This window comes from Cyrtonyx montezumae, unplaced genomic scaffold (genome assembly GCF_038088225.1).
Source record: "Cyrtonyx montezumae isolate F1298 unplaced genomic scaffold, pur_monq_1.0 scaffold_20, whole genome shotgun sequence".
Lineage (NCBI taxonomy): Eukaryota > Metazoa > Chordata > Aves > Galliformes > Odontophoridae > Cyrtonyx > Cyrtonyx montezumae.
In genome coordinates this window covers 2453056-2476659 of record NW_027071937.1, presented here as the reverse complement: position 1 = coordinate 2476659, position 23604 = coordinate 2453056, and the positions used below count along the sequence as shown (strand labels likewise).

The 23604-nt window shown below is 41.8% G+C and overlaps 1 protein-coding gene across 5 annotated transcripts; it reads left to right on the top strand.

Moving 5' to 3' along the window:
• The first annotated feature begins 728 nt into the window (after positions 1-728).
• Positions 729-23396, top strand: SEC16A (SEC16 homolog A, endoplasmic reticulum export factor). 5 transcript variants are annotated; one of them, XM_065737249.1, is made up of 31 exons: positions 729-4555; positions 5102-5247; positions 7210-7295; positions 7752-7887; positions 8378-8576; positions 9731-9785; positions 10462-10604; positions 10808-10869; positions 11081-11219; positions 11464-11706; positions 11991-12088; positions 12548-12629; positions 12819-12936; positions 13159-13270; positions 13515-13620; positions 13847-13987; positions 14097-14210; positions 14812-15016; positions 15191-15439; positions 15673-15758; positions 16426-16473; positions 16659-16817; positions 17408-17485; positions 17656-17712; positions 17990-18101; positions 18412-18549; positions 19126-19226; positions 19635-19709; positions 20423-20482; positions 21331-21411; positions 21791-23396. In XM_065737249.1, the coding sequence occupies exons 1-31, from the start codon at positions 797-799 to the stop codon at positions 21857-21859; spliced, it is 7257 nt and encodes a 2418-aa protein (XP_065593321.1). In that variant the 5' UTR covers positions 729-796; the 3' UTR covers positions 21860-23396. The 5 variants fall into 5 exon arrangements, with proteins under 5 accessions (XP_065593321.1, XP_065593317.1, XP_065593316.1 ...); XM_065737245.1 differs by having other exon boundaries at positions 9608-9785; positions 18415-18549; XM_065737244.1 differs by having other exon boundaries at positions 9608-9785.
• Positions 23397-23604: the final 208 nt, after the last annotated feature.

Genomic DNA, 23604 nt, shown 5'->3' with positions numbered 1-23604 from the left:
GCTGGAGCTGGGTGGGCTTTAAGGTCCTTCCTCACTCAAACCATCCTGTGATTCTGTGAAGTTCTTGCTGGCAGAGTTGAATGCTTCTGTACCTGGCCTTTCTATCCTGCAGTGTAACTGTAGCTCTGTGACGCTGTGTCAAAGTCCTGCTAAGGTTAAAGTATCGATTAATTAATAGGTGTGGGTGGGAGTTGATTGCCTTTAATGTTTTTAAGTGCAGTTCTGCTATTATGTAGCAGCGTTCATCTACGTGAGAGAATATTTGTGATGGAAGCAGTTTTCCTTCTCAGCATAAATAATTCTACCGTCCTAAACAATATCTTCTTTATTTAAATGGAAATGGAGTGTGTTCTGTTCAGGGCAGTAACGTCTGATGAGCTCCTTGAGTGCTCCTCATATGACCTGTAAAAAGATCCATTCACATTGAGCAATAATGCAGCACAGATGAAGAAACGTTGTTTCTAGCAGTAATGTTTTCTGTGTTTTTATTACGTTGAGCTTACTGTGGTGCTTGCAGGAGCTGTTATGTTCTGGCTGTTGCTTTGTTTTGCCTTTACAATGTTTGTTGTTTCACTCAGCATTAAACTTTGTTAATGTGGTACTTGGATTTAGTACAGTGCTGTGTGTGTGTTTCTTGTATGCTCTAGAGTGCAGAGACATCTTTTGTTCTGTTCCTAGGTGGTGCAAGAAAGGAGACTGACTTGTCACGTTTTTGTCCTAACAGTGGAAGGAGGAATTTGTCTCCAGCATCCTCCACTAGCTCTTCATCTGGCATCTGACCCACCTGAAGGCCACCATGCAGCAGCCTCCACAGCCTGTCCCAGCAGGAGCAGCAGCTCCACCTCCTGCAGGCATTGCTCGGAACATGTACTGGAGAAACACGTCGCTCAGTAAGCGAGCAAATGCAACAGCTGCCCCAGTGCAGCCTGTGACAGACCCCTTTGCCTTTGGCAGACAAACTTCACAGGGTTCCCCTATAGATAATCCATCCAAGGGCAATGCATTGGGTGTGCAAAGTTCTTCCCCAGCGGTGTTTCTGCAGCCAGCTGTTATGCATGCTTCGCTGTCACACGCAGGGGACAATCCTCACGGACTGCATCCGTCTTTGTCAGCTCCTGTATCTCAACCAGGGCTCAATAGCAATGTGTTTCCTAATGTTCCAATTCCTGCACCGTCCCCAGGATGTGTTACAAGTAGTGCTACAGAAATGCATCCAAATGCAGATCTTGGACTCCATGGGTCTGCAGTACCATCCCACTATAATGCGGGAACGGCGCTTGAAAGTTCTTTCAGTGTGCATCCTGGAGTGGTGTCTGTGTCCGACAGTCCTGGAGGTCAGCAGGATGCTAACAGAGATCCCAGTGATGCTCCTTCTGGCCCTACTGCAACTGCACTCTTCCCTCCACCTCCTCAGCAGCCCGTGTCACAATGGAGACCTGTTCAAGGTAACCTGCAGGCTCCAGTTCGAAATTTTGTGCCCTATCCTGAACCACCTTTGCAGACTGACATTCATAATGTTTCCCAGTCTTCTGTTAGCACTTCTCATCCTCCTCCACAGACCAACGTACAGCATGGTCCTGTACACCAAGGGATTCCACAGAATGCCCTGCAAGCGCCTTTATCTGTCGGTGGTGGAAAGGATGGGAAAAATGGCTCTGCAAATAGTGGTCATCAAGTGAACAGCATCCAGCCTGGAAATGTCTTCAGACAGAACACAGAAATGACTAATGCTTGGTTAAATCAACCTTACCAGGAGCAGTTTTACCCGCAGCCGCCGCTACAGGACTCCAGTTCTGTCATTCCCACAGCTCAGGAAAGCAGGCTCAAGCAGCAGTCTCCAGGTATGTCTGAAACATCAAACAGACCTGTTCGCACAGACCAAGACTCAGGAACCCTTTCCATGTTTTTCAAAGGGGATGAGGCAGAAAATGAAGAAATACTTTCATCTGAAAAAAATTACATGGTTGAGAAAACTGAGTTTGCTTGTCAGCCACATTTGTCACCCTTGTATCACCAGCCAATGCATCCTCAGCGTGTTCCAGCTAACGTTCTCTCTCATGCTCAGGTTGGTACAGGTTTGGCCAACGAGATGGTACAGAAAGGAATGGATGTCCAGTATTTTCCTAGAATTCTAACTCAGCAGGAGGCACAGACTGCGAAGCAATCTATGTTCATCAGTGATGACAAAGCAGGTACGGGTGATGTACCTGGGAATGGTGGGTCACAGTATGAAAACGTTGAGAACCTGGAGTGCATACAGAACCAAGAAGTGCTGCCGAGTGAGCCACGTAACATGAATGCTTCATCCCCTTCTGCTCATCCTGATCTGTACAGATATGGGTCCTTACCAGGTCAGGTGCTTCCGAAGAATGCTGTTGTGAGCCATGCCGAAGGAGGACCAAATTTGGAGGCTCCTGATTCATTAGCTCATCCTGTCCGACCGGATAGCGTGTCTTCAAACTATAGCAACATCAGCCATAGGAGTGCTTCTAGCTCAGCAAGACCTCAAGAGCAAATTGGTACGTTTATTCAGCAAGAAAGTGGGAAGCCCGATGAAGAATCTTCTGCTCGCTTCTTTAAACAGATAGACTCTTCTCCTTTGGGAGATGATTCAAGTGAGATAAATCCAAACAAGAGCTACCACGGTAACCTGTCCCAGCCTCCAACTCCAAGTCCTCCTAAGCCTACAGGAGTATTCCAGACAAGTGCAAATAGTTCCTTTGAACCTGTGAGGTCCCATGGAGTTGGTATAAAACCTGCCGAAATTGACCAAGCAAAAATGGTGGTTGAATTAAGAGAGAACCACCCAAACCAGAAGAACACCAAGAGGAGTACAGCTGTGCCTGCTGCATCACCAGGCAATCTTGAACAGCCACCAGATAATCTGGAAACTATATTCATGCCTCAGGTTTACCCCCTGCCTCTTGCAGTCACTGGTGAAGCTGGAAATATGTTGCACTCTGGACCTGTTACAGACAACATGCAGTCGTTGTCTGAGAGGAGGTCCTCCACAAGAACTCAGGGAGCAATTAAGAAGTGTGATAGCCCAGCAACAACTTTGTGGGCTCATAACGAGTTACCTAATTTTGGAGGAAATGTTCTTCTAGCTCCTGCCGCTCCTGCAGTTTATGTACCTGCCAAACAAACTGTAGAAGTCATCCAGCCACCAGAAGAAGGCCTGTCTAATCAGCAGCCAAATAAACCAGGGAGTATTGCTGTGCAGCCTTCCCAAGATGGAAATATATCATCTGAAAATCTTGAGAATCCTCCCAAAATGGGAGAGGAAGAGGCATTTCAGTCTCAGGCAAGTTCTGGTTATGCAAGTTTGTTGTCTTCTCCACCTACGGAGTCTTTGCAAAATCAGCCTATCCTAATTGCTCAGCCCAATCAAAGTTATAACTTGGCTCAGCCAATTAATTTTTCTATTTCTCTATCCAATCAGCTAAGCAGCAGTGAAAACAGTCAGCTGATGAAGGATTCCGGGGTTGGGGACAAGCCTTCAATTGGTCCCCAAACATTACATGCTGGTGGAATCATCTCTGGGGAAAATGCACTGTTGCCTGTGATGCAAGTTGGATCTCTATTGGCTAATGCTCCTCCAAATAGTAATCTGTTAAAACATAATTTATTACAGAGCCCTGTTAATTCCTCTGATGTTGCCTCTAATCAGCCTGCAAACTTGCTCATGAAAACACCATCTAATTTAACTCTTGAAGGGCAAAAGAATGTTAATTTTGAAGGTTTTGTTCCTGAATTTGCTAGCAAGTCAGGGGCTAATTCATCCGTCTCTCCTGGGATGAATCTTCCCAGTGGAAGTACAGGTGCACTGCTTCCACCTGTTAATTCTGTAGTACAGACCAAAAATTCTGTAAATCGTTCCAATAGCAAAGAAGAAGCTGCTGGAGTGCTTGATTTTACAGTGTCACGGACGTTGGAGAAAAGCAGTGCAAGTAATTCTGTGCAAGTGCATAATCAGGTGCTTTCTGATGGTCCAGTGTATCCTCAACAGCCAGTTGGCAGTGCTGGTCAAGTGGGTCCTGAGGTGTGTGACAAACAACATTTCTATCAACAGGTGACAAAAGATGTACAGCATCAGGCTGTGCCAGACAGAGCTGTACAGGGAGCATTGCCATCCCAACCACATATGCAGGCAGCTCAGATGCCAGCAGCTTCTGGGCAGTCCTCAGCTTCTTCAAACTACCACACTGCTGCAGGGACTCAAGGCACGCAGCCGACCCAGCAGAGTGAGAACCAGGAGCTGAGGAACCAAGAGGCAAGTTCAGCACAGCTGCCAAGCCCTGATAAGCAGACGGGTCCTGGACAGCCATCGGGTGCTCAGGCTCCCACAGCTCCTGCAAGCAGCAGTCAGCCAGTGCAGCCAAGTACACAGCAAGACCTGCAGCGTCCACCCCTGCCTCAGACTCCTCAGGATGCCTTTGGTCCACCTCAGAACCCTTACTACTACTACAGGCATCCTTATGATGCTTACCAGCATCCGTATCCGCCACCTTATCCTCCTCCAGATCCCAGAACAGCAGCTCATCTGTATTACCTGGTAAATTTTCATTTTCTTCTTTCTTCCCCCCTCAGCATCAGTCATTTTTGTCTTTGAATTATGAGTTTTAATTGTTGTACAGCAGTAAGCATTCAGTACAGCATTCCTGCCAAGACTGAACTACAGGCAAAATTTAATTGCAGTAATGAAACACTATAACAATTTTTAAAAGGTAAAGCAGTTGCTCATATTAATTGCAGTTGGCAGAGATGTCAGCTGGTAGCAGTTTGTTTCTGTGGAAAAAGTAGTCTGTTGTTTCAGCTGCAGAGGTGTTCAGACTTGGTTTTTATCTGCTGCCTCAGTTGTGTAGTTTTGCTGCACGACCTTCGTAGTGGGTGAAGTAGTCTGGAAATTATTCATACCCAAGTTTAAGAAAGAAAAATTGACTTGGATATACCTTGCCATGAGGGGTACCAAATTCTATTGTGTAGACTTCTGTTCTGCAGCTCTGGCTGTCATGGTTGTGGTGTTTGTGGCAATTTGTTTATGAAGGTTTATTCTTGGAGTTGGGAAGCCTCTTAACATTCATGTCAATCTCTCTTCTAGGAGGATAGCTATGGACAGTATGACCCACGGTACAGGTACTATGACAGCAGCAGCACTGCTTATATGGAGCCTGGGAGCTATCGGTATTCTGAGCCCGAACGTCCTAGTTCCAGAGCTAGTCACTGCTCTGATAGGCCCTCTTCCAGGTATGCAATTCCTAAACTGAATAACTGGTACATTCTAAAGCAATTAGTGTAATTATGCCTCGGAGTTTTACAGCATAAGCTTCAGTGAGGAAATTCAGAAACTCATTGTGTGTTGCCACAGGAAAGCGTGGTCTCAAAAGCCACGCCTGAAAAGGTCCTGATGGGATTCCAGCAGTCTTTTCTGTTTCTGAAGCTCATTGCTCCTTTCATTCAGCTCTCTAGCTGGTTGTTAGCTTTCCTGCCAGGCAGAAAGTCACTGCAGTGGACGTGGTGCTGAGATCAACTCCTTGCATGTGTGCTGTGAAAGAGCAGTGCGTGCAGGTCCTGGGTTGGTTAATCAATGCTAGAGTTTTTTTCTTGCTAGCATTTAGACTCGTTCTCTAGTTCTGTTAATAAATGGCACTTTGGCAAGCTGGAGTGGGCTTTGCTTGGTAGGCATAGTAAGCCACACATGCTGCTGAGACAGGGATGAATCCTGTGAAAACATACCTGATGTTGTGTCAAGTTAATTTGTCTGGTGATTGTTTCAGCTTTGTGGATAAGTTTTAAGTGAAGGTAGCACATGGAAAATCGAGAGCTGTAATCCATCTGCTTAGTTGTATGAAATAAGATGTTTCAGAGAGAAGCAGTGTTTAGTTGCTGCTTGCAGTTACTCTGTAAAAAGCAGAAACCAAGTCTCGTATTTCTCAGAAAGCAGCAGATTACCTCCTGGGGGTTACTGAGTCTTGTTGATTATCACACAGATTATTTGTGTGAATGTCAAATTCATGGCAAACCATTACTGCAGTAGTATCTAGTGAGTGAGTTTGCAGGTTACCAAGAGAAGAACATTAGAGAACCCTTTCTGGAAATGGTGAAACCCTCAGAAGTGTTTCAGTTGTTTTTGGTGGGTTACTCATAGAGCACGTTTTGAATTGAAAACAAAATTCTACTTATCATAAGATGATAGGAAGCTTTGGCACTGAGAAGTACGAAATAAGTGTAGCCATATGTGATGACTGCTGTCGTGGATGTAAGTGCATTGTGATCCCTTGCAATGAGATGACATCCTGCAGCACTAAGGTGCTCTTTTTGGGTACTGTTTTCAAGAGGTTAAAATTCCTATGGGGGCTTTGGACAGATCAAGGCCTGTTACCAGTCAGTGTTGATGTGTGATGTGATATGGATGTAGGCTGCAGTATGGAACTTTCACTGAAGCTTCAGTGAACTTTCACTATTTCCATAGTGATTTGGTGAAGCAGGTTCTTACCCTCTGGAGAGGGGAAGGGAGTAATGTCCTTCTGAGGAGGGCTGAAAAGGTTGGGTGGATAAACTTGAGCTGATAAGATCAAAACTCCTCTGCAAAGATCGATGCTGTGCTAGCAAGCTTCCCACAGGTTTTTCTGGTGAGGAGTACCACCAGACTTGTTTGGCCACTTGGGAGTTTGCAGATGGTATGAACAGAGTGTTGTAGAAGAGAGTGAAAGTTCCTATAGTTGCATGCTGTTTTTAGATCCCTTTCCTTCCTGTGCATAGATATGTAGGAGTGTTTGTGAATGTATACACACAGGAATGTTTATATCCACACGTGCATGTTTTCATATATGTGCATCTGTACATGAGTGTATGTATGCATGTGTACAACATGCCTGTACACACTACTGTTCTGTGCTTTTATCTGGTGTTGTTCTCCTGGCTTTGTTTCAAGAACTGTGGGGTAGTGTCTCAAAAGTGGCATACAGTAACAGCTTTTAATGGCCATGCATTTTTTTCCATCAGGAGTGGTATGACTCTTAGCAAAAGATAACTACAGTGTTTGTAGTTGCATATTCAGTGACTTCTTTTGTGCTCTTTTCAGTTAGGTTCTTGAGTTTTTTGTCTTCATTTGGCCAACCAGCAGTTTAGTTCTTCATATGTTCTGCAGTCTTCATAAGAATTTGAAGGAGGAATAACAGCATTTCATGCCTGTGCACTTTCTTTCAGACAAGGATATCCTGAAGATTATTATGCAAAAACTGGATGGACTGATTATTATCCAGGCTATTACTCAAACACATATGATTATGGAGGTAAAGTGTCAATGTGAGATCTATTTTTAATAGAAAATGAAAAATGGAGAAAATGAACATTAAAATCAGAGAATTAAGGTATCTTTTTTGTCATAATTTCTGCCCATAATTACCTGAATGCTCACGGAGCTGTAGTGGTGTTGGTACTGTGAGGATTATAAGCAGCCTCTGTCTGTATCCTGAGGCATGTAGCATGGCTCACTGCAGGCTGGTAGCAAGGATTCTGTTACTATTTTCTTAGTTATTATCATGCTGTCGTTAACTTTGGAAGTTTGGAAAGATCTGTCTGATTGTAAGCACTGCTATCAAGAACACTTAGCTCACTACAATAACCAAATTTTTCTGGCTCTGTATTTCCAGGCTGCTGATCAAATCGACACGTAATTAAAGAGAAGGGGGAGAGAGGTTGTAGGTAATGACTTCCAGTAGCTAAACCATTTTTTTTGTATTCCAAAGATCCAAGTCGTTGGGAACGTTACCCATCAGCGTATGACCCCAGGTACAGAGATCCTAGAAGTTTTGATCAGAGGTATTTGTATGATGGTGAACACAGCCCTTACCAGAAGAGGGAAGCATATCCTTATGGCAACAGGTCTGTGTTCAGTATGTTCTCTGTGCTCTTTCCAGAACTAGGACAGAGAAGGGCCTAGGTGCTAATTATTTGGGGAGCTAGTGTGTATATGTGAATGAAGGCAGGCAGTGTAACATTATGCATCTCGTGGTTATTCTTGTTTATTCTTTTGCTTTAATGTCAGTGAATTAGGAATGCAGATGAGTTGTATCAGCCTCAAGGATTTAAAGCAAATCTGGATTTATTTTTTTAACAGATAAGCATTCTTCGTGTTATCTTAGAGCAGCCTTGCTGCTTGACATTGGTCTTGATTTTGAGTATTCTAGATGAAGTTCTTTAAGAAGTGTCACTAATGTCAACTAAGAAGTTGTTCGCTAATGAAAACCTAAATCTAGGAGGTAATCTAAAAGCCCTTCTGAGGTTAGGCACTGTTTCCTTCTTGATAAGGATACAGTGGAGTCACTTTCCTCTGGGCTGCACTTGGTAATGCCTGTCTTTTTTTGTTCTTCAGGCACGACCGATATGAAGATCGCTGGAGGTACGATCCTCGCTTTACTGGAAGCTTTGATGATGAAACTGAACCTCACAGAGATCCTTACGGTGATGAGTTTGATCGGCGCAGTGTTCACAGTGAGCATTCTGGTCACAGCCTGCGCAGCTCCCACAGTGTGCACAGTCACCAGAGCAGTTTCAGCTCTCGCTCTCAACAAGTGAGTTTCAGATGGTCACATCACGTTCAGCTCTTTCAGCTAAGTTGGGCCTTTCTCTTAGGGGTGGGTAAGAAGTTAGAGATACATAAATATTTCTTTTATTGGGAGGATGTATTTTAAAAACCTGCATTCTTTAAGTGAAGGCTGTCCTGTGATGTAGTGTTGAGCTTAGTATTTAACACAGCTGTCAGGAGAACTTTAACCAAAGCCAGTACTCAGCTGTGTGAGTTGCTGTGCATGCGTTTGCTCTCTGTGAGCACTTTGCCCTTACTGTGCTTGGCTGTAGTTGATAATGTCTGGTGTTATGTCACTTATCACAAGCATGGGATCTGTTAAAAGCCTAACTGAACACTTGAATCGTGCTGTCTTGACTGTAAAACCAAATCTAGCTGATTGCTCATCTGCACATGCTACAAATACCTGAGAAACAGAAGGAATATTCAGGTCATTGTTGTGGTAGGATCTTTACTAGCAAATCGTGTGTTGTTGCATCACTTTTCTCAGAAGTTTAGGTTGTTCTCCAGAATTCCATTTGTTTTAGTAGTGTTGGAAGTGCTGTTGGTGATTCTTTAGGCACCTAATGCCATTTAGATACCCATCACATTTAATCAGTTGAGATTTCTGCTGTAAGCCTTTGACAGAAAACAAATTGATTCTGATGCATGGTTATTGATAAAGCACCACCTGAACCTGGAAGTAATGCCGTAATGATACTACTGACACGAGTGTAGATGTTCTGTAGTGAGAGATCTGAATGTACATGAATGTGAGCAGATGAAGTAGTAGTAGAAACACTGAGGAAGGGAGAGCACTGAGAGGTGCTATCTTCTGTATCTTCTGTAGCCTCTTGCACCAGGTGATTTGCAGAGTAGTATTACTGAATGCAGTGATGTAGGAAACCTGGTTTAAGAGCCATCTGAAGAACTGAAGGTGGTGGGTGGGAGGGAATGCTTGCTGTCTGGACCCATGCTTCCAGTATTGCTTGCTTTGTGTAAATTTGCTGCTAACAATTACTAATATCATCTGTTTAGAGCCAGCTGTATAGAAGTAACCACGATTTAACAGCTAATGCATATGAGACTGCTGCACAGGCAGTGTCGCTGCACACAGATTACCCATATGGTGGATATGCTCCTAACTTTGATGGACAACAGCCTTTTACAGATTATGGCTACCCGACTGAAGCTGGATGGTCAGCTGTAGAGCAAGGTATTGGCACTACTGGGGAAGGAGGAGGGAGGGGACTGGGCTTGTGAGGCTGTCTACTGGTGGTAGTTTGTGTTTTTGTTCACGTTTGTAGTGTATGATACCATTTTCCTGTATTCATTGAGTCAGTTCACAGGAAAATACTACTATCTACACTGTAGGTATGCATGAACAAAGTTGTTCTGTTTTTAGCATAGAGAAGAACTTGTTTTCATGTAAGGGCAGTATTTAGATGGTGCTTGTGATTCAGTCCTACCTTACTTGCATTGTCTGGATACCTTTAACTACATCACTTGTGCTTCCAAGAGATGATTAAAGTTTAATTTAAACTTGAGATTTAACCTTCAGTGAGGACTATTTTTTAGTATTTTTTAGTTTTCACCATCACTCTGGAAGAGGTTTTCCAGAGTAACCTGAAGTCCATCATTAGCTCCTTGAAGATGTGTATGTTTGTACAGAGATCTCTCAGACATGACTAAGACAGACAAGCAAAGCCCCTGTGTTGAAACAATGAGTGGCTCTTAAAGAGTTCTTCAGTTTTGTTCTATGAATTTTTCAGAAGTTCTTTAGAAATTTGATGGAACCAATTAATTTCTTAAGTTCAGCCAGATTGAATTAGTTTTTTCTTTAATTTAGTTGCAGGTCGGTGAATTTTTCTTACTTTTTCTCTCTCCTTCAGCACCCTTAAGGCCCTCCACGCCTGAGAAATTTTCAGTGCCTCATCTATGTGCTAGGTTTGGTCCTGGGGGCTTCTTAATTAAAGTGCTGCCAAACCTGCCTTCAGAAGGACAGCCAGCCCTGGTTGAAATACACAGTATGGAGGTAACGTTTAAAAGAAAAAGGATGATGGAATATGGGCCTTTCTTTTGCAAGGGAAGTAGGGAACTTTGATTTATAACTTAATGTATTCTTTTTTTGAAGTACCAGTGCATGTTATCTTTCTGTATTTGTCTGTTGTAAGTGGATCTTGATCTGTAGCTGTCAGTGGGAACTTCTAACAATTCTGGTTTGTATTTGTTTTTTAGACTATGTTGCAGCATTCTCCAGAGCAAGAAGAGATGAGAGCTTTTCCTGGTCCTCTTGCTAAGTATGTCCTAACAGATTTCAAAAACTTTCTCACTTTTCAGATTCAATTTCCTCATCTAACATGTTATTGTCCTGTAATTGTAAGTTACAGGATTTATATTAACTCAGTATTTGTTGGTTTTCAGTTGTAAAATAATAATAAATTGTTCCTTGCAGTAGTCACAACAGTGGTCTGAATGTTTTACTGCTGTCTCCTTAAACTTTTTTTTCAGAGATGACACCCATAAAGTGGATGTTATTAATTTTGCACAAAATAAAGCTATGCAGTGCTTTAAAAATGAAAACTTAATAGACAAAGAATCTGCAAGTCTCCTTTGGGACTTCATTGTGCTGCTATGCAGGCAGAATGGGGTAAGTCTTTACTGCTTGAGTTTTTATCTAGCCTAAAATATTTGATGAACAAAAGTGGTGTTTATGTAAAAGACTGTAATGTGTACACAGTCACCTATTCTGGAGTAGTTCATAGATTGATGGGAACAGGTAAACTGCTCATCTGTGCTCAGTGGCTCTGACAGGCACTTGTGGAATTGACAAGCCAAAGAAAGGCAGTGCTGAAGTAATTGTTTGTTTGTTTCCCCCCTGACATGCACAATAGACTGTTGTGGGAACAGACCTGGCCGAACTTCTGCTCCGAGATCATAAAACAGTGTGGCTTCCTGGGAAGTCCCCTAATGAAGCAAATTTAATCGATTTCAATAATGAGGCTTTGGAACAAGTAGAAGAGGAGTCTGGTGAAGCCCAGCTCTCATTTCTCACTGATAGTCTTATAACCACAATTGACAGCCTTGAGAAGGAGACAGAGAGATTCAGAGAGCTGCTGCTTTATGGCCGTAAGAAGGTGAGTGTTCATACTGTTATTTCAAATACTACATATCTTACTATTTTTCAAAACATCTGAAGGCTCTGAGTGTCAGGGGAAACTATTTTTGCAGCTTGCAGCATGAATAATTCATGATGCTGCACTATACTGATGGAAGAAATAATATTTATGAAATAAAGTTAGAATTCTTGTGTTAGCATGTGACCTGAAGAAATGCTTATTCTGTCAAAATACTACTGTAAAATGATCCCTGTTTATCTGAGTTGAGCTATCCCGAGGAACTAATTTCTCTGTTAACTTAGGATGCTTTAGAATCAGCCATGAAGCATGGATTATGGGGTCATGCCCTGCTACTTGCCAGCAAGATGGATAATAGAACGCATGCAAGAGTTATGACCAGGTACAGCTTTGTTTGTAGTTCGTTATATGGTATGGTTACCAGTTCTGACAGTGGGAGATCTTGTGCTTCAGAAATCTTCATGGCAAAATCATGAGCTATCTGTATTAGCTCATGCAAGATTTGTTTTAACTTTACTGTGTATTCAGTTGGTGCATGTAATCTGTTGCTTTTTCTTTTCTGAGGTCTTGAGGCTATAAAATTGAACTTGAGAAGTTAATCTCCTTAAGGGATATTTGGACCCTGTTACTTGTGGGCATGGGATTGGCATATGTCAGAGTGGCAGATCTGAGTAATTACTAATGCTTTTCTCTTGGTTGTTATCCAATGCTTATTCAGTGTAGTATTTTCATACAGCACTTCCTGTCTTTAAACTCTGCAAGATTAACAGCAGCTGAATATTCAGTACACTTTAACTCCTTACCCAGTGTTAATTTCTTGTTTCTCTGTATGTCTTTCTAGATTTGCCAACAGTCTCCCAATTAATGACCCTCTGCAGACTGTTTACCAGCTCATGTCTGGAAGGATGCCAGCTGCATCCACGGTAAGGTTCCAGTGTGAGCTCAGTTGAGTATGAAAGAGGTACTGTAATGAGTAGTATAGTTAATAGCAGTGAACTTTCCATGCACTTTTTCTAGGTCAGGTACATTTTCTTAGTCCATTTTTAGGTTTTAATGCTTAAATATGCAGAGCTTCTGCCACTGATTTGACTAATTAATTCTTCTAATTTTAGTGCTGTGGAGATGAGAAATGGGGAGACTGGAGGCCACATCTAGCAATGGTGTTATCCAACTTGACTAATAACGTGGACTTGGAATCCAGGACCATTGCTACCATGGGAGACACTCTTGGTAACTCTTAAGGAATTAAATGAGGATGAAAAAGGAAAAGCCTTTGGGAAAACTTAATTATTCAGCTTTTTTTTCTTTTATCGAACAGTTGCTTTATAAAATGCAAATTATGACAGTTCTGTATGGACTGGCCTGTATTGTGAAGCAATTTGAATACAAAAGCTAGGCAATATGTGCCATCAAGGCATAATATCTTGAGTTCTGTTGTTTATTTTTCTGCAGCTTCTAAAGGCCTGCTGGATGCTGCTCACTTCTGTTACCTTATGGCCCAAGTTGGTTTTGGAGTTTACACGAGGAAGACGACAAAGCTTGTCCTGATTGGATCAAATCATAGGTATGGCTTTCCCTTCTTAAAGCATCACTTCTTTGATGCAAAACAGAAAGGTTAATTGCTAGACAGAGTTGCACTGGTCCCCCCATCATCACAAGCTATAGCTGGCTGATGTTCTTGTTTGAGAAATTGAAGTTACTCATACTGTGTGTCTAATAGAACTGTATTTCTGACTTTACAGATCTGTATTTAAGAATATAAACATTATCAATAAAGTCAGTATTTTTCTTCTCCCATTCCTCCGTAGCTTGCCCTTTTTTAAGTTTGCCACCAATGAAGCTATTCAAAGAACAGAAGCCTATGAATATGCACAGTCACTAGGATCTCAGCCTGGCTGCTTGCCCAATTTCCAGGTGAAGAGCTGTTTAATCAATTTCATTTTTACAGTACTTTTTGTCATATGTTAATTTCTTGTGCTTTATCCAACATAGAAAATATTGTCTCTTGCAACATGAAATGTTCATGGACGAGGGTGCAAGATAGCTTTCTCCCTGTTCTGTCAATCAGTGTGTTTTTATTCCATTTGATGTTTCTAAGAATGTTCTGACCACTTGGTTTATTTTTGCTTGCATTCTGTAGGTTTTCAAGTTCATCTATGCTTGCCGACTAGCTGAAATGGGACTTGCTGCTCAGGCTTTCCATTACTGTGAAGTGATTTCCAGAACTGTCCTTAAAGATCCACATTACTACTCACCTGTACTGATTGGCCAGCTAATCCAGGTAGCATAGGGAAGAACTGAGTGTTAGTAGCTTTATGTTGTAGGTGGAAAGCTGTGGGTAAAGTTACCTTTTGTCAACTGGTTAACTTTACAGAGCTTCCTTTTTCTAGATGTCGTCGCAGCTGCGCCTGTTTGATCCACAGATAAAAGAGAAACCAGACCAGGAGTCCTTTGTTGAACCTTCATGGTTAGTAAGGCTTCGACACGTGGATGGACAGATCAAGGTACAGAATGAACTTTCTAATGTGAAGTATCCCTTTCTATGGATGAATGTAAAAGCAATCTTAAGTTACTTTGTTCATATTGATAACTACAGAAACTTAACATGTTTGTGCGATGACCTCATGGTGTGTTGTAAAACACAAGTAGTATAATTTAAACCAAGTGGATTTAACATGCTTTAGTGCCTTAAGGTTCAGTGCAGAGTACCTTAAAGGGCATTGTGTCTTACACAAAATAGACTTTAAGTGCTATAATGCAAGGATAATTGCAAAGTACATTAGGTTCCAGTAACTCTGTAAACTAATATCTGCTTATTGGCAAATAGCTAAATTTAGGTGAAGTAGAAAGGAAGACATTTATTTGAAGAGGTCTACCAGCAGTATGAAAATTGACCTAATTAACTATGCTTCTGTTAAAAACAAAATCCTGAGTGTTTTGGTTGAAGCTGATGTGCGAGTGGATGGCAACTATTTTATTTTTATTTTTATTAAATATTTAAAATTGACAACTATGCTGTTTGCACTCCTAACACTTCCTTTGCTATATGTTCCTTTATGAACTCAACATCAGGTAGAATTAATCTGGTTTTTTTTGTGTGTGCAGGATGGTGCAATAGCTTTTAATACAGACAGATCCACGCCACAACAGTACCCGTGTAGCACACCAAGCTCTGAATTAGACCACAACAGCCAATATGATGGAGCAGGAGTTGGCCATGACATGGGCCCAGGTGCTGAAAATGCATTGCTAGCATCTTTGTTGCCCAGTATGGCTCAGCAGATGCAAAGTGTGCAGCTGATGCCTTCAGGTTAGTTCTTACATCCTTCTTCACAACAAAGAAAGAAATAGCTATTTTGGGTTCTGGTATGAGGAACTCCTTATAAAGATGGTAGAAATGATGAGATTTCACTTCTGCATTGTATGATCTTCACAGGTTGAGAGGTTTTGCGTAGTTGTAACTTATAACTTTTTTCTGCCATAGCTCCTCAGGCTATACTTGATGGGTCAGCTGCTGGGATTCCACCTAGTGACCAGGAAGCTGTTCAGAGTGTCCCTTTCTATCCCGTGGCTTCTCAGTCTATTGGCCCAGCACCTGGCTTTGCACCTCCAGGATTTTCAAGTCAGTACGGAGCTGAGCCGTCACCACTGTATTTAGGATCAACCCTTCCACCAGGAGGACCACCACAAGAAGCTGAACCACGGGAAGAAGAGCAGACAAACCTGGAAACAGGTCTGGAATCTTAGTAAATACCCTCCTTTCTTCCTGAGGGGAATAAAGTATTTTATGGGGTTAATACAGAGCATCTCAACATTTATGAAATAGTAAGAGAGGTCTTGGGTAATTAAGTTAAAAAAAAAAAAAAGTGAAACTACAGGAACGTCTGAGGGCAGCTTTAGTATTCATCCTTAACTTGTTAGGTTTTACAGCCCTTCCCCTCTTGACAGTCTAATTTTGCTTTTAAGGAATGCAGAGAATGGCCTCAGAGTCTCCTTCCAGGAACTCTTTCTCTGAACAGAGAGAAGATTTCTACAGCAGAATGGCTAGAATGGTATTTTTATTTTATACATCTCTATCAAGTGTCAGCTGCATTACGCATCTTTGCTAACACAGAATGTATTGGTGGTTTGTCTTGATCTTCTGCTAGATTTGAAGCTAAATTTTTCTCCTTTACTCTCCATCCCCTTCAATGAAATAATGAAGAACTAGACAGAACTCTCAGCCATTTGTAATGCCTGCAAAAATTCTGTATTGGAATGAGAGTGCCAGGCTGTTATCTGAAGAGTTTAATTTCTTTTCCTGTGGCCTATCTTCCTCTCCTCCCTCCAAAGTGATACTTCAAGAAGAACCTGAGGCATACAAATGAGACAGCCAGTCACAGTTCTGTGACCAAGTTTAAAAGCACTGTGTTGACTAGCATTTCATCAGTCCCTGTCTGGTGCAGTAGTTTTATATCTTACCTCTTGTGGACTGATTGTTCTGCACAGCAGTGACCTGATTCCACTTTTCAGTGGACTAGTTATATGGCAGTGTATTTCCTTGGCCAGATTTCAGCTTTTTTTTTTCCTGTGTGTCCTGCATGTCAGAAGGCATAGAAATATCCAAATCATCAGCTTGAATGTCTTGAATGCTGTAAGAATTTGTAATAAAAAGTGAATGTTATGTCAGATACTTAGCTGCTTGCTTATTAAGCATGTCCTGGCTTTATATCTAACCAGGCACCAGAACGAAGATCCAGATCTGCATCTCAGTCTTCAGCATATATGGTATGCCATGAATAGGGTGTTTGTTCTGCTGATTCCATATTCGTATGCGTATTTGCTTTTTACTGATGTATTTCTAATTCTTCCTATTACTAACTTTTCAAAGAAAGAATTAGTGTAGCAAGATGGACTGTTCTGTTCACTCCAGCAGAAACAACTTCATGCTTTCCTGTACGTTTATAACACAGGGCTATGGACAAAGGTCCCGGACAACTTCAGAATCCTCTGCTCATTCAGTGGGACGAGAGAGGTCTAACTCTGCAGCAAAACAGCCATCTCCTTCTCCACCTGTTCCTGTAGGGAAAGAGACTAAGAAAGATGTGAAGAAAGAGCCAGCATCTAGGAAGGTAAACTTGATAAGGAAAGTAGTAAGAGGAGGTTCTTGGGACACGTGGTGTGTCTCAGTCCAGGGCACTGATTCCAGAGCTCCTGAGTGAACTGCCAGGCAGTGCTTTATGTCTTTGCTGTTGCAACCTGTAGGTGTTTTCATATGCCCTTGTTGTAGTTTGTGCTACTGCTGTCTGCCTTTATAAGTACTTCAGCATTGCACTTCTAGCTGCTTGTTTTCACTGGGAATGAATTCAAAGCAACTTTATTTATAAACAATTGAAACCCTTTTCTTTCATTCAACCCATACCACCACAGTGGATTCATTTCTGCCTTCTCAGTATTTGTTTTTCTCCATCTTATACCAATCTGAGTTGTCCCTTTTTTCCTGTTTTCTCCTCATTGCTATTTATAAGCATTTGTTTTCATTTGTGGCACATCACCTCTGAATTCCTTCTTCCCTATGACTAGTTTAGTTGAGGAAATTTTATTTATTAAATTAGGGTTGAAGTCCCAAAAGGAATATGAATTACTTTATAAAATTTTCTAGTAAGTTCCCTGTAAAGACCATGTTGAGAGAACTAACCAAACAAGTGTATTTGTATTTTAGTCTGGTGCAAACTGGTTTCGCTGGCTGATGGGAAAAGGAAAGAATGAAGCTCACCTTCCAGATGACAAGAACAAATCAGTAAGGCCTCTTAAATCACAAAGCTTTTGTAAATTGTAGTTTGTTCCAAATGGCTTCCTGGGGATCAGTGGCACTTGTTTTATGCACACTTCTTTACTTTAGAAAACCTTTAAAATTGTTTATTCCAGCTTTGTTTGAACGCCTGATCTTTAATTGTGATTTCCTTGTAGATTGTTTGGGATGAACAGAAGCAACGTTGGGTTGATTTGGATGAACCAGAAGAAGAGGTAAAACCTCAACTGTTTACTTCTCCAAACTGACAACAGAATTACAGATTTCTTTAACCTGTAACTGGGTTTTATGTGCTGCATTTTTTTTCTGAATACGGGTTAAAAGGTGCAATGCTTTGCAGCTAATAAACAGGTGACATGTTTGTATAGTTGGCATACTTAGAAAACCATTTGTATCCTCAGATCCAGTAATTTTATAACTGAGTTTACAAGGGATTTTATCATAAACTTAGTCAGTGATGTGGTTGAGCTTTTCTTCTTGTTCTACCTGCAGAGTAAACCTCCACCACCACCTCCAACAGGATTTCCCAAAGTTCCTCAGACTGCTCCATCTGGGCCTGGAGGCCCACCTAGTGCCCCTGTCAACATGTTCTCCAGAAGAGCAGGTAACAGGCAGTTGAAGTGTGGAAGACTTGAAACCTTCTACTGCATAAAATGCAAAGACAAAACTCTTGTTCCCAAACACTTCCAGAAAAGACAGCTGGCAGCTCGGTGATGTCATGGAGCTCTGGCTCTTGCTGGCTTCTCGTGTCTAGCTTCTGCCTTGCAATTGCTGTCACAGTAACACTGTGGCTTGAATATTGTTTGCATCCCTGCAGTATTATTTGCTGATTTGGAAAGTTTAACCAGCAGTTTAAAATGACCAATGAATAACACAAGGCTTATTTCTGTTATTTCTGAATTTCTCTATTTTAGCAGGAAGCAGAGCCCGTTATGTTGATGTTCTGAATCCAGGTGGAACCAAGTCCAGTGGTGCTGTTCCTGCACCATCAGACCTATTTGCTCCACTGGCACCAATGCCAATTCCTGCAAATGTATTTGTTCCAAACGCAGGTATGTCATGAGTGGAAAAACTTGCAAGGAGGTTTTCTTAAAGTCACTTTTGTCAGTGTGTGCGTTATGTAGCCACTGAACACTTAAAATAAATTGGAATGAGTGTGGTTGAATATTCTTAAAGAAAAATTGGTCTGGGATTGCAATAAAACAAATTATTAGGGCCTATCTCTGTACTCTGAACAGAGGTGGTTTTCTACTTGCTTTGTTTGACTTTGTTTTGGTGGTGGATTTTGTTCCTTTAACATTTATAGAGCCATCATAATAGCAAAATTTGAATTGTATAACATTCCTATTTTGCTAAACATAGTGCTCATACTTATTTTTTTCTCCTTTCACTACATACTATGTTGCACCAAGGTTGTCTCTCTGAGCTGTATGCATCTCCTGCTTGCAGACTTGTAACAAAACTGAGCCATCTGAGAGTACTGATAATGCACTCTTTAAATTACCTCTCTTTTTCTGATAGAAGATTGGTATTGTTGAAATTCAGTTCTGCTTATGACCCTGCTTCTCATTCTGTGAAGTCAAACACCCTGAGTTGGTGTGTTTGGCTAAATCTCGTTCGCTTTATAGTTCCAGGGGACCCTCAGCCAGCAGAAGGAAGTGGTGCAGCAGAACACACACCAGCTGCAAACCAAACCAGTGCAGATCCTTCTGCAGCTGTTGATCAAGAGGTGAGTTAGATTGAATTGCATATACAAGATATTCAAACTGTGTAAATTATGATTCCCAATAGAAACTTCATTGCTGCAGAATAAACAAAGCATGTGATTGTTACACACAAACATGCACTACGTTTTAGTTAAGGAATTGGTGAAGGGAAATGCAAGTGGAAATGGAGGTAGGAAGTACATGAAGACTTGTGTCTCCTAAGTTGGCAGAGCTGCAAGTTCCACGTGTGCAATATGTGTCAGGAAATGGACCAGGAATGCAGGATGTAGCCATACACTGCATATTTCATCTGACTCAGTGCATTGCAACACTGCTTTGCTTCATTGGGAGTAATAGAGTGAAAGTGTGAAATGGGATTGTAATCAGTTAGAGTAATAAAGATTTTTAAAAAGTGCATTGTTTTTCTTTAGTATCTAAACCCTGCAATCCTTCCACCTGGATCTGGGCTTCCTGTTTCCAACCCTGATGGCTTCCAACCAGGCGAGGTAAGACTTGATTTAGAGTAATTAGCTACTGACTTGTGCAGTGTATTTCAACAGTTATTTTGTAGTGGCCTTAACAGGGGCTGCCTAAAGCAGCAATTGGATAGATAGGATACTAGATAATCTCATCTGGGTCCCCTTTTCCCACAAAAGGTTGGACCTGATCATCTTGGTCTCTTCCAACCTGTGCTGTTCTATGATTACGTGAATGATTCTGTGGTGACCAGCCAAGGTGGAATCACAGAACTGCTTCCAGAAGTGTACAGAGGACTCTCAAGTTCATAGGAGAAGTTCAGCCTCAGTGTTTTTCTGATCCATTTGTTCTGTATAAGTAAAATTGAGTGCCTTTTCAGAGTGAAATGTCAGTAGCAATTTGAGGGTCTCTTCTTGCCTTCGTGCATGCATATAATTAATTTCACTAATGTTAAATGCGAGACACAGAGATGAGAATAGACTGCTGTGTGCCAGGCAGAGTAACCTTACCTTTATTCCCACTAAATGTTTTCTGTACCTATATAATTTTGTGCTTTAAGAAGTCCATTTGATTTAAACTAACTTCTGGCTTTACATTTATTTTTTTTAACATGAAGTTGGTTTAACCTTTGGCAGAGTGAGACTTTTATAATGAAATAAAACAGCTGAAAGCTCGAGGCAGTGACCTGCATGACAACTTTATTTGTGTTTTTTTGTATTTGTGTGTTCTTGCTGTTTTGTAGCTTTCGCGCTCTAGTTCAATGAGTTCATTATCACGTGAAGTAAGCCAGCATTTTAATCAGGTACATGTGGCTGGCCATCCTCATTTATGTTAACATATTTACTTTTCCCCTCTTTATTTTGCATTTGCTCATGTACTAATGCTACTTCCAGCCATTTTTGCCTCTCCTCATCTCACTGAAATAGCATTACAAGTGACTAATGATGCAGTGTTCCTTTTAACACTCTTCCGTGTTAATGAGGATGCATGTAATCTGGGCATGCTTCTTGTGTACATTCCTAAGAGAATCACTCAGTAATGTTTATCAACTCTTTCCTGTGATATCAAAGTAGTCAACCAGTTAATAACAAAACATCACCTCCCTGAGTGACCCATGCAAGCAAATCCTTGTCATTCTGTTACTGCTTCTCAAGTTGGTAGTAATACCATTGCCTTTTTCATCTACAAAAGCCCCTGTAGGACTTAAAGGAATGCTTCACCCCGGTGTAAGTTTCAGTACTTCGGGGTCACCATATAAGCAATGACCCAAACTCTTTCTGATAGTTCCTAGTAAAGCAAAACCAGACATAGGATGTTTATTTTGGGGCAAGTCGAAGGTTACTAACAAAAGCAGGAGGTACTAACTCAGTGAAGCTGCACTGGTGTCTCGTTTTGGTTTTGCATGCCTTGGATTCTCAGAGCTATTTACAGTTTATGCATGTGACATTGTTTTGCCTATACCTACATTAAGCAAACAATATAAAGATGTGCAAGCTGTGCCAGCACTTGTTGCAGTTGTTACAATATGCTGCTCTGTTCATATTGTTGGCATTGTTACTGTGAATATTTTCTTGGTGTGTCTGAGTGAACCAAGTACGAGAGGCAGGGAAGCTCTGCAGTTCTCTCACTTTGGTGTGATCTCCTTTCTAGCCTGCCCCTGTCCCTGTCCCACCCTCGGGGGAACCGTCTGCAGGAGCAGTACAGTTCTACAATCCTTCTCAATTTGCACAAGTGAGTAAAGGCCTTGTTTGTTACTTCAGACTGAGCAAAAGACCATGGACTAGTTAGTCTGTAGAGTTCAAATAATTAGATGCTACTTGAGCAAATCAGTCATGATGAACCTTCACGTTTTAAGTGACCTCAGTCCACATCTGCCTCTAATAAACAGCTCAGTATGGCCTTAAATATCAGTACAAATTTTACCTTCTCGTGGATGGCTTTTTGTTACTTTTAGTCTGGACTGCTGCATGTAGGATGTGTACACAGACCACTCTAGTTCTCTTAAACTACCAATTCCAGCACGAAAACCTTACTGACAGCTTCTGTATTTTGTCTCCACTACGGCATATTTTACAGAACATTGCTTTTGTTCACATCATCCTTTTTTCAGTCTCCTGCAGTCACTGGAAGTTCAAGGCCAGGAAGAATTGGGCAGAGGAAGTATCCGACATTGAAGTAGTGTGAGATGGCTCTGTGTCTGGAGTTCTCCTTCACATTCTGAATATATGAAGAACTGCTCAATGTAATGGCACGTGGTATCAGAGCTGGCTGCAGGTGACGTGTCAGTAATTGAATGATGGATGATTTTTTTTTAATGGTCTCCCTGCTCACACCTCATCTTCATAAATCATTTCCAAACGTGGGATATATGTAACTCTTCCTTTTAAAGAACTGGCTAGAAATAGCTTTGCTGTGATAAAAGAATAGACACGAGAGAGGAAATAGTTGTTGTCTGTTACAGAAACTATTCATGAATTGCGTAGGCAATGTACTCCTTTAAAATTATTTTTAAAGCTCCTAGTGGGACTTTCAGAGACATAGTTTCAGGGATTCTTTACTTTCTGAAGGATGCTCCCTTCCCTGTGGGGGGATGGGGGGGGAAGGACATGTCCACGTTGTAACATGACACTCTGTGGCCTTAAGAGGACCATGCACAATTGTAATGCATACAAAACAGGACTTGGTTTGTCAGTGTATGAAATTCAAGTTGTTCATCTGGGAAATGCCTCATGCTAGTTTGTTTTCTGATGGGGGGGAGGGGGAGGGAGGGGGCCACAGCTCATCCAAATAAATTGACCTATATTGAATGAAAACTGTGACTGTAATCTAATACTAATTTGATTTGGATCTTATCTAGTATGTATGTAGTTTGTGGTTTAGATACTTGTAAAGCAAATTGTATAGTCTGGAAGAAGTTCTCTGTATAATAGCCAATGCTGTACTATTTGATGAGTGAGTGTTACTTTTAAGTGCAATACGGTTACTTGCTTTCTCTCAAACTTCTGGCACTGTGTAATTGAGGTGATAACAGCTGGAAAGTTCAGTTTCTCTTCCTCTTTAATGCCAGAATCAGCATAGTACTGTTCTTGAATTTCCATTACTAAAATAACCAAGGTCTTAAATAGCTTACAGCTGAACTTCAAATGTACTAAATGTAGGTAGGCCAGACCTCTACCACTGGACTTCAAAATCTCTTTAGGTTTAATATAGGGAACCTTGAAACCTATGATATGCAACTTTCATATCGACTGAGGAATCTGAATCATCTGCAAAGAGAGAAATAAACTTTAAATATTTATTAAATCCTTAGGCCATATTTTATTTAGAACTTGCCACCAAACTCTTTGATTTTACTTGAATTTCTGCCCAGGAGTAGAAGCGATGTGAATGTGGAATTGCCTGTGTTGGTCCCTGGTTGCTTTCCTGTTCGTGAGATCTCGATAGCCTTACATCTGTCCTTGAGGGGTTATGCAAAATACTGGTGGGGGGCTTACAAAGCTTTTTGTCCTGGTCTGTACCTGATCCGGGCACAGCATGGTGACTTTTCTATGGCTGGAACCTCTGGGCTCCCTCTAGCTTTTTCCTTTCACTAGAGACTGCCAGACATCTTAATTCCGGACAGCTTCCTCTGAGCTGGGAGCGGCTATCTTTCCTAAGTGTAAGATTTGACACTGTAAATTCTTAAATAAAATATTTTGCGCTCTGGAGCACTTTCACATTTCACTCCTCCCTGTGGTTCTTGTTTCAGTCCTCCGGCCGCCGGGGGGCGCTGTCGCGCCGCGCTACGAGCGGGGCGGGCCCGGCGCCGCCGCCGTTGCTAAGGCCGAAGCGCGGGGCCTGCGCTGCTCCGCCGGGCCTCGGGCGGCGGCTCCGGGAGGGAGCGGGGCGGCTCCAGGCCCGTCTGGCGCTGCCGAGGCCCGGGCC